This window comes from Amblyomma maculatum, chromosome 3 (genome assembly GCF_055883805.1).
Source record: "Amblyomma maculatum isolate TAMU_Amacu chromosome 3, ASM5588380v1, whole genome shotgun sequence".
Classification (NCBI taxonomy): Eukaryota; Metazoa; Arthropoda; class Arachnida; order Ixodida; family Ixodidae; genus Amblyomma; species Amblyomma maculatum.
This window is the reverse complement of record NC_139346.1, coordinates 52,731,259-52,745,333: the sequence shown is the minus strand read 5'-3', so window position 1 is coordinate 52,745,333 and position 14,075 is coordinate 52,731,259. Positions and strand designations below refer to the sequence as shown.

General features: G+C 51.8%; 2 protein-coding genes across 2 annotated transcripts in view; one reads left to right on the top strand and one right to left on the bottom strand.

Moving 5' to 3' along the window:
- Positions 1–14,075, top strand: part of LOC146194765 (monocarboxylate transporter 13-like) — an 80,909-nt gene that overhangs the window by 38,466 nt on the left and 28,368 nt on the right. The gene's annotated exons all lie outside the window — the stretch shown is intronic.
- Positions 1,827–2,834, bottom strand: LOC146194766 (uncharacterized). Its single transcript, XM_084595946.1, has one exon. It carries the CDS (start codon positions 2,832–2,834, stop codon positions 1,827–1,829), a length of 1,008 nt encoding a protein of 335 aa, XP_084452072.1.

The following is a 14,075-nucleotide window of genomic DNA, read 5'->3' as shown; positions in this document are numbered from 1 at the left end:
GACGGTGTTAGGAATGTGGGCACGTCGCCGAAGTCACTGTCCCCTTCGAAAACTGTGCCTACAACATTGACGCGTGCGTGGTAAGCTCGGAGTTTGTTGGCGTGCACAGCCCGACGTGTGCCGCCTTCCAACTCGATTAGGTAACTGTAGGGCCGCAACCTTTGTACAACTTTGACCGGTCCTATCCACCTTCCCATCAATTTGCCTTGGCCTTCCTTCTCCAGCCACAACACTTCGTCCCCTTCCTCGAACTGTTTATCCGTCGCTCGGAGATTGTAGCGACTCGCGTACTTTCTCTGAGCATCTGTGCAATTACCTTCAGCTATTGCATGCGCCTCAGCTAACCGTTTGCGCAGCCCCGAAAGATATTCCTCAGCTGGGATTGTTAGAGAGTCCGGGACGGACCAGTCCCCACTCCACGACTTCTGCAAGATGGAAAGAGGCCCCACTGGCACCCTCCCGTACATCAGCTCAAACGGAGAGCGGCCCGTCGTTTCGTTAGGTATCTCTCTGTATGCCCACAACAAAAATGGAACAAATTTGTCCCAATCCTTGCCGTGCTCCTCCACAATACGGAATAACATGGATTTGAAGGTACCGTTCCAGCGCTCAACCAGTCCATTGCTTTGCGGGTGGTGGGGCGTGGAGAACCTTGGGCATGTTCCAAGCCTGGACAGCATCTCTCTAGTTAACTGAGCCGTGAAATTTGTGCCTTGATCACAGCACACCGTTTCCGGTATACCCATGCGTGCAAAGATCTGTAGCAACGCCTCGCACGTAGCCTTCGCTGTCAGCGCGCGCAAGCATACGACCTCTGGCCACCGAGTGTTAACATCAACAACGCACAAAGCGTAACGGTGCCCTCGCGCAGACGGTGGTTCAATTGGCCCTATGCAATCGACGTTGATGACTTGAAACGGGCTGTCTGGTCTAGAGAGGGGTGTGATCGGCACACGATCGAGAGTGCGCGCAGGGGCCTTTACCTGGCATGAACGGCACGTACGACAGTATTGCTTGACATCTCTGGCTAAGCCTGGCCAGTAAAACGACCCCTTTATTCTCTGAAGCGTTTTACGTTCGCCCAGGCGCCCTGCCCACGCTGAATCATGCGCCAACCTTAAAACCTCCGAGCGCCGTTCCGAAGGTAGTACCAATTGACAACACTCGTGTCCAGCAACTGGTTCTCGATGGACGAGCAGCTCGTCTCGTATAAGCATGCCATGCGAGCCCTCTTTAGCCTGTGCCCATGCTTCTTGTAGCGTTTCATCGGCAAGCTGAGCGTTCCGGAACAGATGCCTTGCAGTCTGGTTCGTTTCGGTTTGGCTGGCAGCAGGCTCCGCCTCGACGACGCACGCCACAGCATCAGCGTGTCCCGTATCTGGTCCGTCTGGTTCATCTATATCTGATTCCAGAGCTGCTAACTCATCTGCTGGTGTTAGTGCTCTCTCCTCGAGAAGCTCATTGTAGTCATCTGGCGTAATCAGTGCATCTACGCCTGCGACTAGCTCATCGGTAAGCGCACACAGCACTCCTCGTTCGGACGGGTTGAACGACACTAGGGGAGCACCCTCCGTTGCCTTTAATGGCACGTAAGCCAGCTCGGCGACTACCTCACTCCCAAACGCTCCTCTCAGTTTCAGTGTTGACCCCGCGCCTTCATACTCGCGGCAAAGTGACTTACGAAGGACAGTTACATCGGCACCCGAATCAACCAAAGCTCTGAGCTGCTGACCCGTACTCTCTATTGTGACAATACGTTTGTCGCCTGCCTCGTTCTGTCGCCTGTCACTCCCTGTCGCCATCTCCTCGCTAACTGGAATTTCCACTCAAGCAACAACCTGCCTTACGCCTCTGCGACTGCTACTTCCATCTTTTGTTGAGGCCGTTTCTTTTCTCGGGCATTGTCTTGCAAAGTGGCCTCTCTTGTGACATTTATAGCACTGTCGCCCGGGACGCCTCTCAGCCGTGCTGCCTCCCAATTGAGATGACGTAGCGGTTCGCTTCTCGGCATGGTGGTTTGCCGTTGCGGACGCAGCTAGTCCTACCGCTGAGCTACACCTCCGACTTTCTTCGAAGTTCTCTGCGAGCTCTACGAGGTCACTAGGTTTGAGGAAACCTTCTTTCTCACTCAAAGCAACGTGTGCTCTTGCATCGGCGCTTAAGCATTCCTTCATTCGGTCTGTCACCGTCAGCTGTTTGAACTCCCCGACGGTGCGCACTTCACAGCTGTCTAGGTAGTAGTCGAGATAATTCTCCAGTCGTACGGAGAACTGTTCCCAGGTTTCTCCTGCCTCTTTGCTGCTTGACGAGAATAATCTCTTGTATTCTGCGGCTGACAGCCGTAGTCCGCGAAGAATTTTGTCTTTCAAAGACGCGAAGTTTTTCCTCTCGTCTGCTGATAACCGTACGAGGAGCCCTCGCGCCCTTTCGCTAAGCCTCGGTAAAACCAGTCCGGCCCACCACTCGGTCGGAACGTCGTACGAGCATAAGGTCGCCTCCACCTCCTCAAACCATCCAGGCACTAATTGCTCTTGATTCGGCATTGGTGCCAGGACGCCTTTCAATAGGCTCGCGTATTTTAGCCTTCTATCTTCATCTGTTTCAGCATTCGCCGCGACGGTGCTGCCGCTGTCGCTAAGCTCCACGCTCTGTCCATAACGCAATCGCTCTGTTTCTAGAATCAATTTTTGATTCTCTTTCTGAGCCTCTACAATTTTTAGTTGCAATTGCAGTAGTGCCAACTGCTTCGACGTAGCCTCCAGTGCGGAGTCTACCTCAGCTTCGCCTGCCTTGCCGGCGGCTGCCAACTCTTCACTCTGATCCCCCTCTGCCATTTTTCCTCCTGCCTTAGCGCAATCGCTCCTCAAAACCCAGGGCTTTGACATAGCATGCGCCCGCAGATGCCAACGGGGTACTCGCCTGACTGCCGCTGGTGTCCCTTGGGGTGGGTCCCCTTGCGCCGGATTCAAGAAGCTGGGAGCGTCTTCACGAATTGGCTTTCCAAGCGGTTGTCACGGTCAGGCGTCGTCATTGACGAGGCTCGTAGTGTCGCCGTCGTCGTTCCCGTAGACTCCAGTTCAGCCACAGCAGATCCTGTCGACTGCCCCAGTTATGTTTCGAAGCCGCTCTCCACGCTGTCACCCGCTGTGCTCGTCCAGAGGGCGACGGTCTGTTCAGCTGCTGGCATTCGAAAGGGTTCTCCTCTCACCCGCCGTGCTCCGTTGCGCTGACCGGCGGTCTGTTGAGTTGTACCTGCTGGGCACTTTGGAGTACTACCCGGAGTCAAACCAGGTTTACAACATCTTTATTGTAACTGGTCTCTCCTCTTTCTGAAATTGCCCCTGACAGCTCGTTAAATAGACTCCCTAAACAAAGCCCCTATCATTGCGCCAATAGGGACGCAGTAAACTCTCTGGGCGGGGCCAATAGGCTCCAGCACAGTTCCTCCTCACTCCCGACATCCTGTACGCACAGCATCACGCGTGCACATTCCAGAGTTCAAATCCGCCGCCGTGGTCACGTACGTCCTTGCCGGACAGCCCGAGTCCCGTGGGAATGAGCTTCCTGGCCTCCGCGGCTCCTTTACACAAGAGCCCAGCGCTCGCACACACACAAACACCTCCACACACCGTGGATGATCTTTGGTTCGGAATAGTGCTGCTCGCCTTGCCGACGCGGGACATCCGCGGAGTCGTCTTACGGGCGGGGTTGCGTCAGCGACTTGAAATCCGTGCCAGCCAGGCGATCCGCGATCCAGGGTCACGGGAAATGAACGAAAAGTCACGCACCGCGCTCCGGCTCTCAAATGCACGCCCCGCAGCTGCGCTCTCGACGAGCCGGCGCCAGTCCAGAAGCCGACGGTGTGGTATGTCGCGTTGATGAGCATAACACCTCCCCACCAAGTGTGCTGCATAAGTCTTTATACTGCAGCCACACACAACACACAAGCGAACAACGCGACGCGGCTGGCGTCAGGTTCATTACCCCCCGCCATCCGCGCCCACAAGCAATGACAAAGCCCAAAACATTCCTAGGCTATTTACCTTTCCCTCGGTGCGCTAGGCTCCATTTAGTTGGCCGCCACCAGCCTTGACATAGCATCGGCGTTGGCATTTTGAGTGCCCTTTTTACGTTCGATTGTAAGATTGAACCTTTGGAGAGCGAGAGCCCAGCGAGTTAGCTTGGCACTATGCGGGCTGGTAAGCGTAAGGTACTTAAGGGGGTTGTGGTCTGTTACCACACGCACCTGTGCACCAAATAGCCAAGCCTCGAGCTTACTCAGTGCCCATATGATCGCGTAGGCTTCCTTCTCGATTGTGGCCCACCGAGTCTGGGTCGGATTGAGCTTCTTGCTTAGAAATTCGATCGGGCGTTCGTTCCCCTCCTCGTCGCACTGTGCGAGACATGCTCCTATGGCGTAGTCGGAGGCATCGGTGGATAGTATAAACTCCTTACTAGGATCTGGTGCATACAGCGATGTCGCGGGTCCAAAACACTCTTTAATGCTCTCGAACGCATTCTGTGCCTCGCTGTCCCAAGGTAGCCGATGAGGGTTCCTCCTTTTCGTCAGGTTAGTCAACGGGAGAACAATACGCGAGTAGTCAGGGACATACTGTCTGTAGTAGTTTGCCAACCCGAGAAAACTCCTCAGCTGCCGCTTCGTCTGTGGCGGGGAAATCTCCTCAATAGCGCTGACCTTTGCAGGATTCACGCTTTGCTTACCCGATCCTACTATGTGACCAAGAGACTCTACCTCCCCTATTGCGAATCGGCATTTAGCTGCATTCACAGTGAATCCCGCAGCTGCTACGAAACTTAGAACATTGTCGATGTGCCTCAGATGATCCTCCCACGTCTCGGAGAATATGGCGAGATCATCAATGTAAGCGCAGGAATACTCTCTGTGTGGTGCTAATACCTCGTTAATGATTCGCTGGAACGTGGAGCTAGCGTTCCGAAGCCCGAAAGGCATCACTTTCCAAGCTTATTGCCCGACCGGCGTTACGAACGCCGTCAATGCTTGAGACTGCTCATCTAACGATATTTGCCAATATCCCCTCAGCATGTCAATGAGGGTGATGTAACGCGCCTTTGCCACCAGAAACAAAAGCTCCGAAGGTATGCTCATGGGAAATGCGTCCGGTTCCGTAATGCTGTTGAGCCTGCGATAGTCGCAGCAGAGCCTTATGCCGCCGTCCTTCTTAGATACACAGACTATGGGATGGGCATGGGCGCTCTCTACCGGAAAAATCAGACCCCACTCACACAGTTCGTTAATCTGCCTTTCCTCTTCCTTCCGAAACACCATTGGTACCTTGTACGCATGTCCGGCTACCACTTCAGATCCTGCCTTCAGCCTTATTCTGTGCATTCCAGCGGTGCACTTGCCCGGTTTACTACCAAACACTTGTCCGTGCTTAGCGAGCACCGCGGCCAGCTCCTCCCGTTGCGATGTGGTAAGGTAGCTCAAAGCTTCGCCCGACACGCTACTTCCTTCGTCAGACGGTGTTGGGAATGTGGGCACGTCGCCGAAGTCACTGTCCCCTTCGAAAACTGTGCCTACAACATTGACGCGTGCGTGGTAAGCTCGGAGTTTGTTGGCGTGCACAGCCCGACGTGTGCCGCCTTCCAACTCGATTAGGTAACTGTAGGGCCGCAACCTTTGTACAACTTTGACCGGTCCTATCCACCTTCCCATCAATTTGCCTTGGCCTTCCTTCTCCAGCCACAACACTTCGTCCCCTTCCTCGAACTGTTTATCCGTCGCTCGGAGATTGTAGCGACTCGCGTACTTTCTCTGAGCATCTGTGCAATTACCTTCAGCTATTGCATGCGCCTCAGCTAACCGTTTGCGCAGCCCCGAAAGATATTCCTCAGCTGGGATTGTTAGAGAGTGCGGGACGGACCAGTCCCCACTCCACGACTTCTGCAAGATGGAAAGAGGCCCCACTGGCACCCTCCCGTACATCAGCTCAAACGGAGAGCGGCCCGTCGTTTCGTTAGGTATCTCTCTGTATGCCCACAACAAAAATGGAAGAAATTTGTCCCAATCCTTGCCGTGCTCCTCCACAATACGGAATAACATGGATTTGAAGGTACCGTTCCAGCGCTCAACCAGTCCATTGCTTTGCGGGTGGTCGGGCGTGGAGAACCTTCGGCATGTTCCAAGCCTGGACAGCATCTCTCTAGTTAACTGAGCCGTGAAATTTGTGCCTTGATCACAGCACACCGTTTCCGGTATACCCATGCGTGCAAAGATCTGTAGCAACGCCTCGCACGTAGCCTTCGCTGTCAGCGCGCGCAAGCATACGACCTCTGGCCACCGAGTGTTAACATCAACAACGCACAAAGCGTAACGGTGCCCTCGCGCAGACGGTGGTTCAATTGGCCCTATGCAATCGACGTTGATGACTTGAAACGGGCTGTCTGGTCTAGAGAGGGGTGTGATCGGCACACGATCGAGAGTGCGCGCAGGGGCCTTTACCTGGCATGAACGGCACGTACGACAGAATTGCTTGACATCTCTGGCTAAGCCTGGCCAGTAAAACGACCCCTTTATTCTCTGAAGCGTTTTACGTTCGCCCAGGCGCCCTGCCCACGCTGAATCATGCGCCAACCTTAAAACCTCCGAGCGCCGTTCCGAAGGTAGTACCAATTGACAACACTCGTGTCCAGCAACTGGTTCTCGATGGACGAGCAGCTCGTCTCGTATAAGCATGCCATGCGAGCCCTCTTCAGCCTGTGCCCATGCTTCTTTTAGCGATTCATCGGCAAGCTGAGCGTTCCGGAACAGCTGCCTTGCAGTCTGGTTCGTTTCGGTTTGGCTGGCAGCAGGCTCCGCCTCGACGACGCACGCCACAGCATCAGCGTGTCCCGTATCTGGCCCGTCTGGTTCATCTATATCTGATTCCAGAGCTACTAACTCATCTGCTGGTGTTAGTGCTCTCTCCTCGAGAAGCTCATTGCAGTCATCTGGCGTAATCAGTGCATCTACGCCTGCGACTAGCTCATCGGTAAGCGCACACAGCACTCCTCGTTCGAACGGGTTGAACGACACTAGGGGAGCACCCTCCGTTGCCTTTAATGGCACGTAAGCCAGCTCGGCGGCTACCTCACTCCCAAACTCTCCTCTCAGCTTCAGTGTTGACCCCGCGCCTTCATACTCGCGGCAAAGTGACTTACGAAGGACAGTTACATCGGCACCCGAATCAACCAAAGCTCTGAGCTGCTGACCCGTACTCTCTATTGTGACAATACGTTTGTCGCCTGCCTCGTTCTGTCGCCTGTCACTCCCTGTCGCCATCTCCTCGCTAACTGGAATTTCCACTCGAGCAACAACCTGCCTTTCGCCTCTGCGACTGCTACTTCCATCTTTTGTTGAGGCCGTTTCTTTTCTCGGGCATTCTCTTGCAAAGTGGCCTCTCTTGTGACATTTATAGCACTGTCGCCCGGGACGCCTCTCAGCCGTGCTGCCTCCCAATTGAGATGACGCAGCGGTTCGCTTCTCGGCATGGTGGTTTGCCGTTGCGGACGCAGCTAGTCCTACCGCTGAGCTACCCCTCCGACTTTCTTCGAAGTTCTCTGCGAGCTCTACGAGGTCACTAGGTTTGAGGAAACCTTCTTTCTCACTCAAAGCAACGTGTGCTCTTGCATCGGCGCTTAAGCATTCCTTCATTCGGTCTGTCACCGTCAGCTGTTTGAACTCCTCGACGGTGCGCACTTCACAGCTGTCTAGGTAGTAGTCGAGATAATTCTCCAGTCGTACGGAGAACTGTTCCCAGGTTTCTCCTGCCTCTTTGCTGCTTGACGAGAATAATCTCTGGTATTCTGCGGCTGAAAGTCGTAGTCCGCGAAGAATTTTGTCTTTCAAAGACGCGAAGTTTTTCCTCTCGTCTGCTGATCACCGTACGAGGAGCCCTCGCGCCCTTTCGCTCAGCCTCGGTAAAACCAGTCCGGCCCACCACTCGGTCGGGACGTGGTACGAGCATAAGGTCGCCTCCACCTCCTCAAACCATCCAGGCACTAATTGCTCTTGATTCGGCATTGGTGCCAGGACGCCTTTCAATAGGCTCGCGTATTTTAGCCTTCTATCTTCATCTGTTCCAGCATTCGCCGCGACGGTGCTGCCGCTATCGCTAAGCTCCACGCTCTGTCCATAACGCAATCGCTCTGTTTCTAGAATCAATTTTTGATTCTCTTTCTGAGGCTCTACAATTTTTAGTTGCAATTGCAGTAGTACCAACTGCTTCGACGTAGCCTCCAGTGCGGAGTCTACCTCAGCTTCGCCTGCCTTGCCGGCGGCTGCCAACTCTTCACTCTGATCCCCCTCTGCCATTTTTCCTCCTGCCTTAGCGCAATTGCTCCTCAAAACTCAGCGCTTTGACATAGCATGCGGCCGCAGATGCCAAAGGGGTACTCGCCTGACTGCCGCTGGTGTCCCTTGGGGTGGGTCCCCTTGCGCCGGATTCAAGAAGCTGGGAGCGTCTTCACGAATTGGCTTTCCAAGCAGTTGTCACGGTCAGGCGTCGTCGTTGACGAGGCTCGTAGTGTCGCCGTCGTCGTTCCCGTAGACTCCAGTTCAGCCACAGCAGATCCTGTCGACTGCGCCAGTTATGTTTCGAAGCCGCTCTCCACGCTGTCACCCGCCGTGCTCGTCCAGAGGGCGACGGTCTGTTCAGCTGCTGGCATTCGAAAGGGTTCTCCTCTCACCCGCCCTGCTCCGTTGCGCTGACCGGCGGTCTGTTGAGTTGTACCTGCTGGGCACTTTGGAGTACTACCCGGAGTCAAACCAGGTTTACATCTTTATTGTAACTGGTCTCTCCTCTTTCTGAAATTGCCCCTGACAGCTCGTTAAATAGACTCCCTAAACAAAGCCCCTATCATTGCGCCAATAGGGGCGCAGTAAACTCTCTGGGCGGGGCCAATAGGCTCCAGCACAGTTCCTCCTCACTCCCGTCATCCTGTACGCACAGCATCACGCGTGCACATTTCAGAGTTCAAATCCGCCGCCGTGGTCACGTACGTCCTTGCCGGACAGCCCGAGTCCCGTGGGAATGAGCTTCCTGGCCTCCGCGGCTCCTTTACACAAGAGCCCAGCGCTCGCACACACACCTCCACACACCTCCACACACCGTGGATGATCTTTGGTTCGGAATAGTGCTGCTCGCCTTGCCGACGCGGGACATCCGCGGAGTCGTCTTGCGGGCGGGGTTGCGTCGGCGACTTGAAATCCGTGCCAGCCAGGCGATCCGCGATCCAGGGTCACGGGAAATGAACGAAAAGTCACGCACCGCGCTCCGGCTCTCAAGTGCACGCCCCGCAGCTGCGCTCTCGACAAGCCGGCGCCAGTCCGGAAGCCGACGGTATGGTATGTCGCGTTGATGAGCATAACAGCATTCATTATTCCGGATGGCCAAGCAAAGCGGTTCAAGGTAGGCTGCGAATAACAATGGCGACAGTGGACAACCCTGCCTTACAGAAGATCCCACTTGGAGGCTTTCAGTGAGTTCTCCATTCACAACAATCCGTGTGGTACAGTTTTTGTATGCCATTCTAACGCCCTCTAATATTATTCGGCCGACAATTGCATGATCTAATACGGCAAACAGAACATCGTGAGAAACGCGGTCACAGGCTTTTGCCAGGTCTAGTTGTATCATCGCCACTCAGTCATCAAATGAGTCACAGCATTCTAGTATGGATCGTGCCACGTGTTGTTAGTGGCGATACTTCGCCCTTTTATGCCGCATGTTTGGTGCGTGCCTACGAGCGTTGTTATACCACTGTGCAATCTTTTCGCTATCACGTACATGAAAATTTTGTAGTCGACGTTGGTGAGGCTTATTGGGCGATAAGACCCCACCAACAAGCGCTTATCAGGGTCATCGGTTTTAGGAATTAGCACTATGTGGGATGTTGTGAAAGACAGCGGAACACGTTTTTTCTCACAGCGCTCGTCAACAACATTCAGCAGAGCCTGGGCTATTGCAGGTTTGAACACTTTGTAGAAGGCTGCACCCAGTCCGTCAGGGCCAGGGGCTTTACCTGCTGGCAGGGCATCTATTGCATCCTCAATTTCTTTCACGGAAATCGGCTGCTCAAGCCGTATTTTAACTTCTTCCTTAAGTTTCGGCATAAGTGGAAGGAATTCACTATAGAAGCCCCGTTCAGTTTTTCGCGACTGACAAAGCATCCCACACGGCATTTGATGTCCGACGGACGACCGTCGGTACGCCCGCTTCGGACGTTCGGACCACCGTCGGTCGTCCGGTGTTTGTCACGAAGTCACCTCTCGGACGTCCTACGGACCATCCGATGCAAGACCGCAGAACACGTACAGTTAATCCAGCGGACGTCCGAGCGCGGACAAACGGACTATTCTTGGACGTTTCATAGTAGCATGCATACCTAGCAAATCCGCGTGGTTTTTACATGCATTTGTTTAAAAACGGTGGCAGGCCACTATTTTTATTAAAAGAACTAGTCGTAAGTGAAATGGTTCTATTTCACGATATGTACATACATCAAGAAGAACGTGCTTAGTCAGATGTGCTCTTGCGGGTTGAGCTGACCGTTCCGATGAATGCCTCGGCCACGATTTCGCGACAGCCTCAGAGGTGCCCCTTGAGTCCGAGTGTAGGCTCCTCACTGCAGCTAGAAAAAATGCAGTTCAAAATACCACTATGAGAACTCGAAATTGTTTGGTCGCGCAAAACATTTGCACAGCGAATGACAATCATAGGATGAGTTTACTACTACTACCATCTAAAAAGATAAAAGCAGTGCCTCTGGGAGCAAACAGTAGGAACTTATGCGATTTTAACCAGAGCTGCGTTCTAACTGTTGCAACTTGTAACGCTAAACGCGAGTCGTAACATCTTTCTATCGGTTAATCCGCTCGCTTATACGGCTGTTATTTGCCAGATAGTACATAACTGTATCGTTTTTAATATCAGTTTTGGCAATTTACTTGCCTGATACGATTAGAATCAAGCTGAAACATGTGTCTGCAGTATCGGCGGTCAGCGACCCAGATAACGAGGCTTGGCTGCTTATGGGTCGCCGCGGCAACGATGCTGCAGAAGGATTTCGAATGATTTGTGGTTTAATCAGGCAAGTACGTAATTTAAACTGGTAATAAAAATGACAGACGGTTGTATGCTATACGTGTGCCGAATTTCAGCGTGAATAAGTGAGCGGTTTAACCGACAGAAGCATTTTGCGGTCCGTGTTGACCGTTGGAACACTCGTACCAAATGAACCACTCCCAAAACCAAAATTTGCGCTGTTAATTACTAGACAGATCGAAGAGCACTTAAATAACCCTGATGGGTGCATTAAAAGATGTTTACTTACCACGACACGGCTAGATGCACCGGATTGTGACTCGCACGCCGACGAGCGAAACGGTAAGAACACGGCCACTCGTGCTGAGCGGATAGCGGCTATGGCTGGCGTAGGCTTAGGCTGGCTTAGCCGAGACTATGGCCGAGCCGCCAGTAACGCATATTTGGAATGTTACCCCATTATGCCAAAATAAAACTTCCAGTTAAAATTTTAATGCGTCACAATAAATAATATGCAGTATTTTGTATTAAAACAATTTTTTACACAGCAGTTTATTAACATTATTTGTACACTTTGAGTCAAGACAAGTCGAAGCCATTTATGATATGTAAACAAACATGGCGGATAAAACGTCGATAACATATTCAATATGCCATAGTTATAGTACGTTCGAAGCGCTGACTCAATGCATGTGCGATTGAAGTTTATAAACTGAGGACGTTTCTTTGCGGTTAGTGACATCATAAATGTAGTAATTAGGATCAGAGCGCTGTGAGCGCGTCCAAGGATCGAGCGGTGCGAAAAGACCACTGCACTGCTGAACAACGCAGAACTGCCCTGAAAGCTTCTTAAATGGATAGCTTTTCGCGAGAAAACGCGACTATTTAAACGCGACTATTGATAACTTGATATAAATTGCAATGACTGGCAGGTATTATTGCTTTTTTACAGGTACATTGATGTTATAATGAGTGCGCTCAGGTCGGAATTCCCTTGGTAGCCCATTCCACAATGAGTGCCCACCAGTGTCCACACATGAACTGATGAGCACGGGTTCTGTTGAGGATTTTAACGAGATACTATTTTTCTGAAATAATTGAATGTTGATCCGAGAAAGATGATCCCTCGTAAATCCTACGGACACCCCAATACGGATGTCCGTTTTCGGCTGTGTTTCGTTCCTACCGGTTTATGTCCCAATTCGGATGATCCGTTTTCGGATGTGTTTCGTTCTTCCGGCGGTCGTCCCGCTCCGGCTCCTGGCGTACGGACTTTAACCGGACGTCCGGCGGACATTATTGGCCGTGTGGGATATCTGCGAAGTGATCACAGATTGCGCTCTTGATTACACTGCTGTCCGCCGAAATACCTGTGCTAGTTCTTATTTCTCGTATTTCCTTTCGGCACGCGTATCGTTTCTCGTCTGATAACGCACGCTTTGTTGGTGTTTCCCCCGCCCACAGCTGTTCCGTCCGCGCCCGAATGACTGCCGCACTTACCCAACAACTTATTATTCATCATCATCGGCCTGATTATACCCACTGCAGGGCGAAGGCCTCTCCCACATTTCTCCACTTAGCCCGGTTCTGTGCTAGCTGCATCCACTTGACTCCTGCGAACTTCTTAATCTCATCCGCCCACCTAACTTTCTGCCGCCCCCTGCTACGCTTTCCTTCCCTTGGAATCCAGTTTGTTACCCTCAGCGACAATCGGTTATCCTCTCTTCGCACTACATGTCCTGCCCATGTCCATTTCTTCTTCTTAATTTCCACTAGAATGTCGGTAACTTGAGTTATTTCTCTGACCCACTCTGCACGCTTCCTATCTCTTAATGTTACCTCTACCATTTTTCGTTCCATAGCCCTCTGGGTTATCCTCAACTTAAGTAGAACTCTTTTGCTTAGCCTCCACGTTTCAGCCCCATAGGTGAGTACATTCAAGATGCAACTGTTGTATACTTTCCTCTTGAGCGATACCGGTAAGCTGCTACTCATAATCTGCGAGTGCTTGCCAAATGCTCTCCATCCCAATCTTGTTCTTCTTGTTACTTCCTTTTCATGGTCCGGATCTGCGGTTACTACCTGTCCTAAGTAGACATATTCGATTACTACTTCCAGTATTTCGCTACCTAATATAAACTGCTGTTCCTTCCCGAGGCTGTTGAACATTAGCTTACTCTTCTGCATATTGATTTTCAAGCCTACCTTTCTACTTTTTCTGTCTAGGTCATCAATCATTATTTGCAGTTCATCCCCCGAGTTGCTTAGCAAGGCAATGTCATCAGCAAATCGCAGATTACTGAGGTATTCTCCATCTACCCTTATTCCTAACTGCTCCCATTCCAAGTCACTGAATACTTCCTCTAAACAAGCTGTCAATAGTACTGGGGAGATTGTGTCTCCTTGCCTAACACCTTTCTTTATGGGAATTTGTTGCTTTCTTTATGCAGAACTATGGTTACTGTGCAGCCACTATATATATCTTCCAGCACTTTCACGTGCGGCTCGTCTACCCCCTGATTTCGCAATGCCTGCATCACCGCCGAGGTTTCAACTGAGTCAAATGCTTTTTCGTAATCAATGAATGCTATGTATAAGGGCTGGTTATATTCCGAGCATTTTTCTATCACCTGATTGATGGTATGGATATGATCGATAGTAGAGTACCGTTTCCGAAACCCTGCTTGAGCCTTTGCTTGATTGCAGTCTAAGATTCTCCTGATTCTATTAGTGATTACCTTAGTAAATACCTTATCGTAACAGACAGTAAGCTGATTGGTCTGTAATTTTTAAGGTCCTTAGAGTCCCCTTTCTTGTGAATGAGGATAATGTTTGCGTTCTTCCATGGTTCCGGTACCGTCGATGACACCAGGCACTGCGTATACAGGGTGGCCAGTTTTTCTAGCACGATATCCCCCCCATCCTTCAGCAAATCTGTAGTTATCTGATCCTCTCCAGCTGATTTCCCCCTTTCATAGTTTATAGTGCTTTCTTGACCTCGTCCTTCGT